This window comes from Giraffa tippelskirchi, chromosome 5, assembly GCF_054371585.1.
Source record: "Giraffa tippelskirchi isolate mGirTip1 chromosome 5, T2T-mGirTip1v1.2.pri, whole genome shotgun sequence".
In the NCBI taxonomy this organism is placed as follows: Eukaryota; Metazoa; Chordata; class Mammalia; order Artiodactyla; family Giraffidae; genus Giraffa; species Giraffa tippelskirchi.
Genome location: NC_137279.1, coordinates 168,953,428 through 168,970,112, shown reverse-complemented (window position 1 = coordinate 168,970,112; position 16,685 = coordinate 168,953,428). Strand labels below are relative to the sequence as shown.

Below are 16,685 nucleotides of genomic sequence, written 5' to 3'. Positions count from 1 at the left end.
GAATGGGGGAAAATAATAGGAAATGAAGCAACTAACACAGAATTAATCTCAAAAATATACAAGCAACTCCTGCAGCTCAATTCCAGAAAAATAAGCGACACAATCAAAAAATGGGCCAAAGAACTAAACAGACATTTCTGCAAAGAAGACATACAGATGGCTAACAAACACATGAAAAGATGCTCAACATCACTCATTATTAGAGAAATGCAAATCAAAACCACAATGAGGTACCATCTCACACTGGTCAGAATGGCTGCTATCAAAAAGTCTACAAACAATAAATGCTGGAGAGGGTGCAGAGAAAAAGGAACCCTCTTACACAACTGGTGGGAATGCAAACTAGTACAGCCACTATGGAGAACAGTGTGGAGATTCCTTAAAAAACTGGAAATAGAACTGCCATATGACCCAGCAATCCCACTGCTGGGCATACACACCAAGGAAACCAGAAATGAAAGAGACACGTGTATCCCAATGTGCATCGCAGCACTATTTACAATAGCCAGGACATGGAAGCAACCTAGATGCCCATCGGCAGACGAATGGATAAGAAAGCTGTGGTACATATACACAATGGAATATTACTCAGCCATTAAAAAGAATGCATTTGAATCAGTTCTAATGAGGTGGATGAAACTGGATCCTATTATACAGAGTGAAGTAAGTAAGAAAGAAAAAACACCAATATAGTATATTAACACATATATATGGAATTTAGAAAGATGGTAACGATGCCCCTATATGCGAGACAGCAAAAGAGACACAGATGTAAAGAACAGACTTTTGGACTCTGTGGGAGAAGGCGAGGGTGGGATGATTTGAGAGAATAGCACTGAAATATGTGTATCATCATATGTGAAATAGATCACCAGTCTAGGTTCGATGCATGAGACAGGGTGCTCAGGGCTGGTGCACTGGGATGACCCTGATGGATCGGATGAGGAGGAAGGTGGGAGAGAGGGTCAGGATGGGGAACACATGTACACCCATGGCTGATTCATGTGAATGTATGGCAAAAACCACCACAATATTGTAAAGTAATTAGCCTCCAATTAAAATAAATTTTAAAAAAAGAACAAAAAATAAAACTGGAAAAAAAAATTTTTTTAATTAAAAAAAATAAATAAGTAAAACTGAACTAATTACTAAAAGTTCTATAACCTATGAAATGGAAATACTTTTGCAGAGGAAAACAACCAATTCAAGTATTTTCTGAGCACCCAAATGCACGGAATCTTAAAAACTGACATGTCCTTTAGATACCAAGTGGCTCTATTCCTACATTTTAAAATGAGGAAATTACTCAGATTAATTGGGTGACTTGCTCCAGAACACACAATAAGTGACAGGCAGAATAAACACTAGAGCTCAGGCCTCTTAACACAGTAGTGAACACTCTTTCCCAAATACTATACTGCCCAGTCCTTTCCTAGACAATCTGGTTGTTCTCTCATGTAACAGAGGATAGAAAGAGAAGTAAAGCTTACTACATTCATGGACGAGAAATGAGACAGGAATGTATCAAATCAGAAATCATAGGTATATGCTAACTACTACATTATCACATTAAAATAGAATATGGAAAAAGTATGGGAAAAAAAGTATTGTTAGCCTTTTTTGCCCCACTTCAGGAAACATTCCTGAATCATCATGTTGATGAGTTACTAAAGTACTACTAATTGTGTGTGTGTGTAAGTTAAGGTACTTTTTCCCCCTGAAGTATAACTGATGTATAATATTAGTTTCAGGCGTCTAACATAGTGAGTCCATATTTTCATATACTAGAAAATGATCACCATAGTAAGTCTAGTTACCATCTGTCACCCTACAAAGTTACTACAACGTCACTATGCTGTACATTACATCCCCATGACTTATGTACTTTATAGCTCAAAGTCTGCATGTCTTCATCTCCTTTGCCTATTTCACTTAGCTCTCACACCTTCAAGTGCTATTATTGTTTAAAATTACTCCCTTAATAGAGGAACTGTGGCTCCCGAGGCATGTGGGATGCAGAGAAACTGAAAATGTAGTCGATCAGATTTTGGAAATAACTACAACAGGAGGTCTGAAAAACAAAGAGGTCGTTTTCATCTCATCAGTCCTAGATGAAGAGATCAAGTCCTGAGCCTTTGGAATGGGAGCACTGACTCCAAGACCCTAGGCTACCAGAGAACTAACCCTAGGAAATATCAAATAGTGAGAACTCACACAAAGGAAACCAGTTGAATACAAAACCCAGCATCACCCATCCACAAGTAGCACTCTGTGCAGGATGCCTCATCTAAACAACAAACAAAACAAAAATACAAACCCAATCATCAGCAGCCAGGATTACCACCTCACTCAGCCTTGCTCATCAGAGGGGGAAAAAAAAAATTCAGCACAATTCTCACCCTATATGAAGCTTACACAAACCCCTGGACCAGCCTTAGGAGAGCAGAAACCAAAAGGAAGAAAGAATTCAACCCTGAAGCCTGGGAAAAGGAGACCTCAAACACAGTAAGTTAAAAAATAATAATAATGAAAGGCAGAGAAATACTACACAAATGAAGGAACAAACTAGAAACATAGAAGTCCAAATAAATGAAGAGGAAATAGGCAAACTACCTGAAAAAGAATTCAGAATAATGACAGTAAAGATGATCAAAAACCTTGAAAACAGAATGGAGAAAATGTAAAAATCAATTAACAAAGACCTAGAAGAATTAAAGAATAAACATAGAGACAAACAACACAATTACTGAAATTAAAAATATTCTAGAAGGAATCAATAGCAAAATATCTGAAACAGAAGAACGAATCAGTGAGCTGGAAGATAAAATGGTGGAAATAACTGCTGAAGAGCAGAATAAAGTAAAAAGAATGAAAAGAACTGAGGATAGTCTCAGAGACCTCTGGGACAATATCAAACATACCAATATTCGAATTATAGAGGTCCCAGAAGAAGAAGAGAAAAAGAAAGGGCATGAGAAAATTTTTGAAGAGATTATTGTTGAAAATTTCTGCAACATGGAAAAGAAAATAGTCAATCAAGTCCAAGAGGCACAGAGCCCCATACAGGATAAACCCAAGGAGAAACACGCCAAGACACATACTAATCAAACTGCTGCTGCTGCTGCTGCTGCGTCACTTCAGTCGTGTCCGACTCTGTGCAACCCCATAGACGGAAGCCCACCAGGCTCCGCTGTCCCTGGGATTCTCCAGGCAAGAACACTGGAGTGGGTTGCCATTTCCTTCTCCAATGCATGAAAGTGAAAAGTGAAAGTGACGTCACTCAGTCGTGTCCGACTCTTCGCGACCCCATGGACTGCAGCCTACCAGGCTCTTCTGTCCATGGGATTTTCCAGGCAAGAGTACTGGAGGGGGTGCCATTGCCTTCTAATCAAACTAACAAAGACTAAAACACAAAGAAAGAATATTAAAAGCAGCAAGAAAAAAGCAACAAGTAACATACAAGGGAAACCCCATACATTTAACAGCTGATCTTTCAGCATAAACGTTGCAGGCCAGAAGGGAATGGCAGGATATATTTAAAGTACTGAAAGGGAAAAATCTACAACCAAGATTACTGTACTTGGCAAGGATCTCATTCAAAATTGATGGAGAAATAATTAGCTTTTCAGAAAAGCAGAAGTTAGAGAATTCAGAACCACCAAACCAGCTTTACAACAAGGTTAAAGGGACTTATATAGTCAAGAAATAGAAGAGAAGGAAAAGATCTACAAAATAAACCCCCCAAAATTAAGAAAATGGCAAGGAACATTTATCAATAATTACTTTAAATGTAAATGGATTAAATGCTCCAACCAAAAGACACAGACTGGCTGAATGGATACAAAAACAAGAACATATATATGCCATCTACAAGAAACCCACTTCAGGCATAAAGACACATATAGACTGAAAGTGAGAGAACGGAAAAATACATTCCATGCAAATAGGAAGCAAAAGAAAGCTGGAGTAGAAATCCTCGTATCAGACAAAATAGACCTTAAAATAAAGAATATTATAAGAGATAAGGAAGGACACTATATAATGATCAAGGGATCAATCCAAGAGGAAGACATAACAATTGTAAATATCTGTGTATCCAACATAGGAGCACCTCAATACACAAGACAAACACTAACAGACATAAAAGGAGAAATTGACAGTAACACAATAATAGGAGACTTTAACACCCCACTCACACCAATGGACAGATCATCAAAACAGAAAATTAGTAAGGAAACACAAGTCTTAAATGATACATTAGATGAGATGGGTCTCATTGATATCTTCAGGACATTCCATCCAAATGCAGAAGAATACACCTTCTTTTCAAGTATACATGGAACATTCTCCAGGATAGACCACATTTTAGGTCACAAATCAATCAGTAAATTTAAGAAAATTGAAATTGTATCAAGCATTTTCTCCGACCACAACGCTGAGACTGGAAATCAATTACAAGAAAAAACACAAACACATGGAGATTAAACAACAGGTTTAATAACCTATACAGACTTAATAATCAACAGATTACTGAAAAAAATCAAAAGGGAAATAAAAAAATGTCTAGAAACAAATGACAATGAAAACATGACAACTCAAAACCTATGGGATGCAGCAAAAGAAGTTCTAAGAGGGAAGTTTATAGCAATACAATCCTACCTCAAGAAACAAGAAAAACATCGAATAGACAACCTAACTTTACACCTAAAACAACTGGAAAAAGAACAAAAAACCCCCCAAAATTAGTAGAAGGAAAGGAATCATAAAGATCTGAGCAGAAATAAGTGAAAAAGAAATGAAAGAAACAATAGTAAAGATTAATAAAACTAAAAGCTGGTTCTTTGAGAAGATAAACAAAATTGACACTCCTTTAGCAAGACTCATCAAGAAAAAGAGAGAAGAATCTAATCAACAAAATTAGAAATGAAAAAGTAGAGGCTACAACAGACAATGCAGAAATACAAAGGATTATTAGAGAGTATTATGAACAATTATATGGCAAGAAAATGGATAACCTGGAAGAAATGGACAGATTCTTCTTCCAAGACTGAAACAGGAAGAAATAGAAATTATGAACAACCCAATTACAAGCACTGAAATTGAAGCTGTGATCAAAAATCTCCCAAAAAACAAAAGCCCAGGACCAGATGGCTTCACAGGAGAATATCAAGCATCTACAGATAAGCTAATGCCTATCCTTCTAAAACTCTTTCAAAAAATTGCAGAGGAAGGAATACTTCCAAATTCATTCTATGAGGCCACCATCATCCTGATACCAAAACCAGATAAAGAGAACACAAAATGAGAAAACTATAAGCCAATATCACTGATGAACATAGATGTAAAAATTCTCAACAAAATTTTAGCAAATAGAATTCAGCAGCACATCAAAAAGATCATACACCATGATCAAGCTGGGTTTATTCCAGGGATGCAAGGATTCTTCAATATATGCAAATCAATGTGATACACCATATTAACAAATTGAAAGATAAAAACCATATGATCATCTCCACAGATGCAGAAAAAGCCTTTGACAAAATTCAGCACCCATTTATGATTAAAACTCTTCTAAAAATGGGCATAGAAGGAACCTACCTCAACATACTAATGGCCACATGTGATAAGCCTTACAGCAAACATTATTCTCAATGGTGAAAAACTGAAAGCATTCCCCCTAAGATCAGGAACAAGACAAGGGTATCCACTTTCATCACCATTATTAAACATAGTCTTGGAAGTCCTAGCTACAGCAATCAGAGAAGAAAAATAAATAAAATGATTCCCTCTACTGTGTTCTAAATTTTTTAACCAGTTCTTTTCACCAGCCACTTATTTATAAGTTAACTTTATAAGTTAACAATCAGCATGCTACTAAATTAAGGGACTCAAATATTTCCTATGCAAAAACAGGACCCTGGTTAAAAGTAGATCTTCAGTGCCAAGGCGATGCAGAAAGTACTAGAAGAAAACACGTGAATGCTATGCTTTATTTTTTTTAAAGATGTAATTCACATACCATAAAATCTACTTTTAAGGTACACAATTAAAAATAAAGTATATAACTCAGTGGGTTTTGGTATATTTATAAAGTTGTATGATCATTATTTATATCTGTTGGTAGTTCTAGTTTCAGAATATTTTCATCAGTCCAAACAGAAACTTCCATACCCACTAAGCAGTTGCTCCCAGTTACTCACAACCCCTAGCTGCTGAAAGCCATCAGTCTGTGTTCTGGCTCTACAATTTACCTTTTCTGGATATTTCATATAAAGTGAATCATATAACATATGACCTGTGGTGTCTGGCTTCCTTCACTTAGCATAATGTTTTCAAAGTTCATGCATGTTGTAGAATGAATTAGTACTTAATTCCTTTTTATGCTGAATAATATTCCACAGTATGAAAATTCTACATTTTGTTCAGCCATTCATTCAATGAAGGACACTTGGTTTCCACATTTTGGTTATAATGAATAATGCTGCTGTGAACACAAGTATACATGTATTTGTGTGGACATACATTTTCAATTCTCTTGGGTATATACCTGTAAGCCAGTAACTGCTGGCTTGTAGGGTATCTCTATGCAAAACTTTTTAAGGAGGTCATTGTTTTCTAAAGCAGCTGCACCATTTTACACTCCTAACTGTATTACACATTATATATATTTATATATACTGAGTCCAAGTTCCCATGTGAAATAAAAATTATTTTTAAATTTCTTAGTTATAAAAGACTGGTTTTTAAACAGTCTGAAAGAGCATTCCTATTTGTCTTTACTGATGAAAACAAGAAAAATGTCTGAAGAGAAGATAGGTCAACTTTGTTAGTAAAATAGAAATATATAAAAGCTGAAATAAGCTGAGCTACTTGAGTTAAAATTTAGTGGTTCAGAGATATGAACCATTCATATTTGTTCTTTGTTCTGATTAGGTTTTAGTCTAAAATCTTTTGGATTCATGTTTTAAAATTAAGACAAGCATTCAGTAACACTGCACTAAAGGTAAAAAAAATGAGCTACAAAATGGGAGCTACAGAAAAGGTATCTTGAAATGTCTTGCTAAGAAGGAACTAGAGGGACAGAGAGAAAATGTTACTCAACTAATGCTAAAAATCCAACCCCTAAAAAAGGAATATGGGTATTACTTATGTCTGGCCCACAATTCTTACTCCTACTCTTTCCCTAACACAGTTCTAGCCCACATGCTGCCACAACAGCTGACAAGAACACCGAAAAAAATCAGGTTTTTTTCCATCAACTGCTAAGGCTTATGGAAGGACTTGTGGGTTCTAGGCATATCAATCTATTTAGAGATTATGTCTACAGGACCATCAAATGGCCAATATAAATCACAACAGCTCTCTGTTTTCATAGAATAAGATTTCAATTCCAAATGACTTCAATCATTTAGAGCAGATTACATAGGAATCAACAGTAACTGGAAGCTCATAGCTTTTACAACCTTGTCCTCATGTACTTTAGTCTTCTTGACTTGTAGCAGATACACAGGGAATTGTTTCTAGTGATGATCCAAAAAGGCAGATTTCAAGATGTTCCATGAACTGGTTCTAAATTAGGGCTCTTAATCAAGGATCCACAGATACCTTCCACAAGATATCAGTGGACAAAATCAGGGAGGGTGGGAAGCATGAATTTGACTGGGAAGAAATTACATATTTTCATTAAACTATAACTTAGCATTTTTACTCATTTATGAGTATATAGGCAAAAAATCATAGTAATATTATCAGCATCTATGACTACAATCAATAGAAATCACAATACAGTTGTAGATATCTCAAAATTGCACACTCACTGCTACTCAAAAGTTCTAATAATTATTAGAGCTACCATTAGATCTTGTAATTTAATAATATATCAATAGAGACACACATTACTAATTCTTACTATTTTGAGTACTTTATTTCCATATTCCTTTGTAACCTACTGCATTTTATCTTATGCATTTAAAAACAGTATTCTATAAAAAGGAACTCTCCTACCCTACTGCTGGGAATGTAAAGAGGTGCAACCATTATAGAAACTGATGGAGGTTCCTTTAAAACCTAAAAATTGAGCTACCATATAATACAGCAATCCCTCTCCTGAGCATTTATCTGGAAAAGATGAAAATCCCAATTTAAAAGATGAATGCACCCCAAAGTTCATAGTAGCACCATTTATAATAGCCAAAACATAGAAACAACCCAAGTGCCCATTAACAGATGACTGGTTTAAGAAGATGTGACACACACACACACACATATACTGGAATATCATAGCCATTAAAAAGAATGAAATACTGCCATCTGCAACAACATGGATGGACATAAAGGTATCATACTAAGTGAAGTAAGTCAGATAGAGAAGGACAAATATTATATATCATTTATATGTGCAATCTAAAAATAACACAAATGAATCTATATAGAAAACAAAAACAGACTCGCAAAGAAAACAAACTTATAGTTACCAAAGGCGAAAGGGATGAGGGGGTGGGGTGGGATAAATTAGGAGTATAGATACAGATACAAATTACTATACATAAAAGAGATAAGCAGCAAGAACTTCCTGTATAGCACAACGAACTATATTCAATATTTTATAATAACCTATAATGGAAAATAATCTTACATATACAGTATATAGATACACATATATCACTGAATCACTTTGCTACACATCTGAAACTAACACATAATGCTATAGATCAGCTATACTTAAATAAAAAATATAAAAACAAAACAAGAAAACCCATTATTCTATGGTCTGTATAATATTTAACAGTATTGTTTCAATGTTAAATTTTCTGAGCATGACAATTTTAGTGAGGTTATTTAAGAATACATTTGTAAGTAGCAGATGCATGGTAAGAGGTATCATGATGTCTGTAATTATTAAACCTCCAAAAAATACATACACACACACATAAATAAGAAGAGGCATGAGAGAGAAAGAAGAAAGAAAATATGGCAACATATTAAGAACTAGTAAACCTAGGATGAGGGATATACCAGTGATCACTGTACTACTAGGGCAATGTTTCTGAAAGTTTAAAAAAATGAAGAGATAAGAGATTGTTCTGAGGAGGGGTCCAAAGGATTTAAGAGATTCCAAAGGGATCCAAGACACAAAAAGGGTTTTTTAAAAACCTTGCTTTAAACTTCTTACATTTTCTTTCATCCTTTCATATACCCTATGCTACAGACATGAAGGACCATTTCCTTCTTCACAGTACCCCCGAGTTCCTTACTTACATGCTTCCTAATACTTAGAATGTGTCTAAACCTTACCTATTTTTTAATACTGAATTCAATTCAAATTTATTATACCCATAAAGCCTTCCTTGTCCTATTCCAATCAAGACAAATGCTTTCCTTACCCTGAAAGCACAAAGCACACTATTTCTAACACTACAAATAATAATCACTTCATATTACCCTGTAAAATGTATTCACAATATTTGAATTCCCAAAATATAAGCTCTCCATGAATGTTTATCAAAGGGATCCACAGATGAAATGACTACACAGATGAATGATTGCCACACAACAAATGACCTGTGTCAATCTGCCTAATTCTCTCTGTTACTCAATATAAATGCTCAAAAACACACGAGTTAATTTTCAGATAGTCTCAAGGCCATCTTGAGACTCACATGACAGAGTGGTAGAATTAAAACTCCAGTGACACTTCCAAAAAGAGGAACAATGTCCACACCAGTTTCAACTTGGTCACAGATAATATTCAAAAATAATTTGACTTCCAGTACCTGTTCTTGGTAATGAAATTCATTATCTTCAATTTTCTGAATCTCTTCAAAAATTCTGTGAAAGAAAAAAATTGTAATTAGAAGACAGATTTAAATTTCTCATTGGAATCATCAGCAAGAAAAGAGAAGTATAAAAATAAACAGAATGCCCACATAACCTGTATATTTAATGTACATTCACATGTAGAAGAATAAGTGGAACCAATAACAGAAATTGAAAAGTGAAAAGTATTAGTCGCTCAGTCATGTCTGACTCTTTACGACCCCATGGACTGTAGGCTACCAGGCTCCTCTGTCCATACGGTTCTCTAGGCAAGAATACTAGAGTGGGCTGCCATTCCCTTCTCCAGGGGATCTTCCTGACCTGGGATGGAACCTGGGTCTCCTGCACTGCAGGCAGATTCTTTACCATCTGAGCCACCAGGGGAGTCCCTAGGAAAGTGGAGTTTAAGCAAGAAATGCCTGGAACACCATCAAGGTAGGCCTAATCCATATCTATTGGCAGCCTGAAGGCTAAAACATACTAGGATTGACCCTTGGCCTAATTCTAATAAGTATATACATATAAATATTACCTTTTCTCTGGGCCAAGCTTTTGTAGCATTTTTAAATACTGGAAGACAGTATGAGCAACCTAAAAACAAAGCATCTAATTATACTTTTGCATAAAGTGATATCTATATAACTTAAAAACCCCTCCATTTTAATTATTTACCTCATAGAAATGTTCATAACCCTCATCAGTCAATGTAATAGAAATGCTGAACACCGAGTAAGTAGAATTTTGCTCAAATCCTGTCTCACCATTTCCACCAAAGAGTGCAAGAGCCCAGCACCTACAGTGAGGAGAAAAAATTATTCCAATCAGTATCTTGGGATTGACAGTTCACAAATGCTTCAAATTAACAAAATAGGTAGGCTTTCTATGTAAAATTTGGGAAGCCCAGACTTTGAAGCAAACATGCTTTCCAACAGTAAGTTTAAAAGTACAATTTTTTTACAAAGTACAAAGCTTCCCAAGGAATTGTAATGCATACAGAACTGACCAGAAGGAAATAATAGCTGTATTTACTCCTTCAATGGAAACCCTAATATTACAACATAGTAAAACATTAACAGTTTCATGAAGCTACAGTAATTTTTTGTTGAAGAGAACAGTACAAAATATTAGAAGCATGTTTTCTGGAAAGCATTTCTCTTTCTCTCTCTCTTTTTTGGCCACACTGCTCAGCTTGCAGGATCTTGGTTCTCCCACCAGGGACTGAATCTGGGCCCTTGGCAGTTAAAGCATGGAGTCCTAACCACTGGGCCACCAGGGAATTTCCCTGGGAGGCATTTCTCACATCCCATTTTGAATGATCTCCTAGAAGAAGCCTTAAAAAACACTTCAGATACATCCCTACTTAGAATGTTTTGAAATTCTAATAAAGCACAGTAAGATAAAAAGGTTATGTAAATCTAAAATCATATTACATTTATTATATAAAGAATACATTTAATTTCATTCACTTTTTTTTCTAGTAACCCTGCCCCCTCAGCTTTCTTTGAATAATCTAGTACACATCAATGTTTTAAAGTCTTTAAATTTCTCACCTTCCATTCTTGAATAGTGTATGGAAAAGTCAAGCAAAGAATTACTTTAATGTGCTTTGGTCCTGATTCTAAAGTTATATTTCTATTATTTGACTAGGCAACTTAAACAAGTGCTTAAATGCTTTAGGAGACATTCTGGCTATTTTCTAAAACACATGGCTGTTCACAGTCCCACAAAGTTCTATAATTTATCCGCCCAATGAAGTTTTCATTAAAGTCCACCTTCTGGGTTGAGAAAGGCTGGAGATCCACAGCATTTAAATAACTGACTTTATTATTGTTCAAATACAAATTCTTGATTAGAGCTAAACTTTTATGTAATTCAGGACTTATGGTTCTATAAAACTGTTGTCTATTAGTTTTCAGAGATTGCTACACTGAAAATATTTATTAAATACTTGCTTTTTTCTAAGGTAAGAAAGAATGCTGCCTTTGCCTTCATGTCCAACCAGCCAAGAGATATAATGAAGCGGTTTCACCCTTAAACAAAAAAAGATCAGAAATTTTAAAATATTAAGGTACAAATACCTTAATTTTACTTTAGAAAATCTTACTCCTGAGACTGATATTTGAGAATGTGGTTATAAACTTATTTTCACATAAATTTCATTAAATATGAAATTATAATTAATTTGATAGCAGCAAAACAAAAACACTTGCTTCTTTGTAAAAATAAATTGTTCCTCACAAAAGCTAATTTACTGGAAGTTCATATATCTGGAACAAACATCAGGTTAAAATAAATGCACAGTCCATGGAAAAAACTGGATCAAAACATATAGAAATGGTACAGTCTTTGCAAAACAGAATCATGGATGACTTTTTTCTACTTTTTAGTAGTTCTCAACATTTCTACAATGAATTACTTTAGTAATCAGGCAGAGGATAAACAAGGCTTTGCTAATTAAGAAAACAGAATAAGAAAATGCGAAAAAGAGGAAGAATGGTGTATATATAGTATAATTCCATTTCCATAAAAAGATATGTTTTATATTTATTATTTTAATGTCTGAAGGATATACAAGAATCTATTAATGTTAGGCATACTTGTGAAGACAGAGGAGATGCAGAGTTTTACTTTTTACTTAATATTCTTTGTCCTTAATATTATGTAAGCATACTATTTTTCTGATCAAAATTTAAAACAAATGGAATAAACTTCTAAATATGCATATGATCATTTTAACATTTTTTTGGATACTCTAACATACAATCAATGAATATTACTACTTCCTATATCATCCCTACACTAAAAAAAACAAATAGACAATATACATGTTCTCTGCTTTCTAAATGGAGGCATACTGATCTTGTTTGTTAACTTCATGAGACTAGATTCTTAAAAGCATTTTTTACTGAACTGAGCTTAAGCAATACACATTACTTTTCTTTCCTTCTGCTTGTGTGTCTTTTGGGGTTTGTTTTGTTGGTAATAGTTTTAGAAACTTAAGTTAACTTTGTATCAGTTCATCAGCATTTATTTCTAATGAGAAAAGCCTTTGTAGCCACTTAATGATCCTAACCTTGAAAGAACTTCTTAGCTCATGTATATGGCTCCTGTAAGATAATTATAAGAATAAACTGAAATGTTTTCCTAACTTCTAAAAACCTGACCCAACTCATTCCCAACTCAAATGAGTTCTTGAGATTTAAGCTGTAGTTGTATGCCAGGCTCAAAATTACTTAATTTTACTTTTCAGAAGATCAAACTAAATGGTCACCACTAACAAATAAATCATAAGCTATAATATATTTATACTCAGAGTACTAAAGAAATTATTACAAAAGTTAGCACTCACACTAAGATACTTAATTTTAAACACTCAGGAAAAGCAACTAATCCTAAGAAAACTCTAGCTTTTATATCCAGGAAGGTATTAAAACATATAGCAAAGGCAAAAATACTGAAGTAGTGGTGTCCCAGTTTATCATCTTACCCGCGTTTATAAATCTGGAGTGCCCAAATTTAAACCACTCAGTATGCTTTTAAAATATGATTCTTAGTCAGTATCTAATGGAGTAAATTTGTCTTTGAACTCTTACCTGTAATGCTGCTGTTGAGGGGGAAGAGCCCATGTGATGGTCAGAGCATGGATTTTTCTAATTGGAACAACTGAACAAAAATATTTTTCAGAAGAGCAGAATAAGCGTTTCTCCACAACTTATATATACTATGTTACATGAAATTTTTAAAAATTCAATATATTTCATCCTCTAATAAGCAGGGGAAAGTTAAACACAATGCAATTATTATTTCAAGTTGCCAATTTTCCACTTTGAATAGTGCAATTTTTGTAAATTTCTTTTCAATTTGGTTTCACAGATAGAGAAGGCATGGATAAAAGAACTATGAAAATATGAACACCCCAAAGGATGGATTCCTTCTTGCAAGAACAGGTACATGACTAAGAATAAGGAGACCCATGGCTGAAATCTAGCCCTACTACTATCTTGCTATGTGAGTTTATATGACTTTGAGAAAATAAACTGCATTTAACTCCTTCTGAATCTGTTATGGTATAAGTTGGGGTAAACTAAAGTACCTCTAAGATTCTTCCCAGTGCTACTATCCTAAGATTCTTCCCAGTGCTACTATCCTATGATTCTTTGAAGAGAATATCTACAGTCAGAAAATATACAACCAAAAATAAGTTGTCTCTGGGAAGAGTCAGCTTAGTTAGAATGGAGGCAGCAGCAAATGAAGAGTGTGACAAAAGTCACTAGTCAGAGAAAACAAAGAGGAAAGAGACTGGCAACTGGGGTGAAGGAGAAGGAGAAGGGAATAATTAGCCAATTAGGAGAAAGAAAAATATTTGCCATGATAAAAAAAAAAAGTAAAGAAACAGAAATGGTGAATTAGGAATGCTTTTGCAATATTCATTATAGGCAAATTGTTAAGTAAATTATAGCATAACCATGTAATGGCTCATTGGGCAATTATTACAAACATAATATTAAATGAAAACAAGCAAGAGACAGAAGTATATATACTTTATAATCTCAACTATGTTAAGAAAATATACGTATAGAGACTCAAAAGAAAATTTGCCAAAACCACTTCTCTAGATGGTAAGATTTACGGGTGACTCCCCCCGCCCATTTTTTTTTAACACTAAATTTGTCTCATTTAATAAAAATTAGTTTTATAGTGAAGATAAAAGGAAGTTATTTCTAAAGTGTTTTCCCATCCTCTATTTTTGTCTTTAAAAGGCAAAAAAGAGCAGAATATAGATAAAACAAAATAGGAAAGAAACAAAAAACACCAAGAACAAAAGGAAATGAGAAAGCACAAAACAGACTCAAGCAGCATCAGGGTACTAGACCAATGAATCTGCTACTAGTTAGTGGCCTGCTATCTGTCACTAGTTGGATTTCCATTGTCTATCTACTTCCTTTCCAATCTAGCTGTACTTTCTGTTGTATTCTCATTTTCAAAGAAAATTGGCAGCCCCAATTAAATTTTAGAGAATGTGCTAAAGTTATTTCAAATAGTTTTAAACCTTTGGTTCACGAACCTCTATAAAGTTTGTTAAATGCTGGTGTGTCAAATGGATCCGTTAAATGGCCAAAGTTTGGTTTGGGTAACCCACTGAAAATAAAACAAATACATTAAAATTTCATTGGCAAAAGCCTTTATAAGCAGTATCTTTAGGGATACCTAAACTGATAGGTATTTATAATCTATTCTACACGCCCCTGGTTGAGAAGCATCCTAGGCATAAGTGAATAGATGGCAAGAAAGCCATAAAATCCTGAACTACACAAACTATTCTTAACTTCAGCCCCAATAACTAAAATACTTTTAAAACTCACGGGAGACAGAAAACAATGAATTGAAGAGATCTCCCCTCCCAATATTTACTGTCTCTATCAGTCCCATTCAACTTTAGTTCTCCTCTTAATAGAAAGCCATTTCAGAGAGAAAATTTATACTAGAGATATTTTTTGATACAACAAATACACATTGAGTGATTCTTAGGAATAAAGTATGGTATTAAGCACTGCGGTATTTAAGAAACTTGTATTCTTCCTTCCAAAGACTTCCCACACAGCTGAATATACTGTTAACTAATATTTCTCCTAAAGATGGTCAATATGAAATCAGTACTAATTACCCAAAAGACTTTTTAACCTGTCTGATTAAGGAACCAAAGTTCTTAATGAATAATATTTAAAAGAATTTTTAAAATTTAAAATTCTTGTCAGGGATTGACCAACAAGACCTAGTGAATCCCTCTATTCCATATGTGCTGTGCTTAGTTGCTCAGTCTTGTCTGACTATTTGTGACCCCATGGACAGTAGCCAACCAGGCTCCTCTGTCCATGGGGATTCTCCAGGCAAGAATACTGGAGTGGGTGGCCATGCTCTCCTCCATGGGGTCTTCCCAACCCAGGGATCGAACCCAGGTCTCGCGCATTGCAAGCAGATTCTTTACCATCTGAGCCACCAGGGAAGCCCCTCTATTCAATATACTTTGATTTTATTAGTCAAGTTTCACAATGAAACACATTTCAATCTGTCACTTGACACTTAAGGAGCTAATATTCATTTTTTATCAAAACAAACAAAACAACCCCATAACGTTGGCATGGCTTTCATTATCTTTCTATACTTAAAAGTATTGCTAGAATCAATGGAAATTTACATTAAGCAAAATAATAATAACCAATCAGTTGTTATTACAAATTATTCTAACATTTTTAAAACTAATTTCTCTTTCATAAATTTAAAACAAATTGTCTTGAAATGAAGAACTGGAAAAAGTCTAGCTTACTCACCTGATACAAGAAAAAAACAATCTGATTTCATTTAGTTTACTAAAATGCAAACTGCTAAGAGTGGGAAGAGAAACTTATTTGCTTAAGAATTAAATTTTTTGTATTCTCTGTAACAAAAAATATAAAAATAAAGTATCTTTTAAATATGTGTATTATTTTTATGAATTTGAAGTGGACCAAAAAATAGTAGCTTTCTGAGCTGGAACTCTACATCCAATTTCTAATAAAAGGCAATTTGATTTGAATATATGCAACAGGCTTTTCAGGCAATATGTAAAGTCAATTATCATCTACAAGATTATTCTTTACTGAGGGAAAAGCATTCCAAGTTCCAAACCACTGACTTAAAAAACAAACCTTCAGAATATAATTTGTTCTGAGGCAAGGGATACATGTAAGTATATGTATATTCTACCTCTCAATACAATAATATCAGAGTTTCAAGCACTGGACACAGTAACAGAAAAGCTCTGAACAAACAACATGAGGCATAAATTCTTCAGAGTTACTGCTTACTGTAAGTTTACAAGCTTGGAAGTT

At 34.4% G+C, this 16,685-nt stretch overlaps 1 protein-coding gene across 18 annotated transcripts in view; it reads right to left on the bottom strand.

The window, feature by feature from the left end:
• Positions 1 to 16,685, bottom strand: part of NRDC (nardilysin convertase) — a 100,275-nt gene that overhangs the window by 28,814 nt on the left and 54,776 nt on the right. For all 18 annotated transcript variants that reach the window (XR_014052234.1, XR_014052238.1, XR_014052237.1 and 15 more), the window contains 6 exons: positions 14,882 to 14,955; positions 13,410 to 13,479; positions 11,769 to 11,846; positions 10,489 to 10,609; positions 10,349 to 10,407; positions 9,774 to 9,828 (listed from right to left, as the gene is read on the bottom strand). Coding sequence is in view for 12 of the 18 variants with exons in the window: in XM_081485424.1 (XP_081341550.1) it covers positions 9,774 to 9,828; positions 10,349 to 10,407; positions 10,489 to 10,609; positions 11,769 to 11,846; positions 13,410 to 13,479; positions 14,882 to 14,955 (457 nt within the window). In the remaining 6 variants the exon portion in view is untranslated. The remainder of the gene's footprint in view (positions 1 to 9,773; positions 9,829 to 10,348; positions 10,408 to 10,488; positions 10,610 to 11,768; positions 11,847 to 13,409; positions 13,480 to 14,881; positions 14,956 to 16,685) is intronic.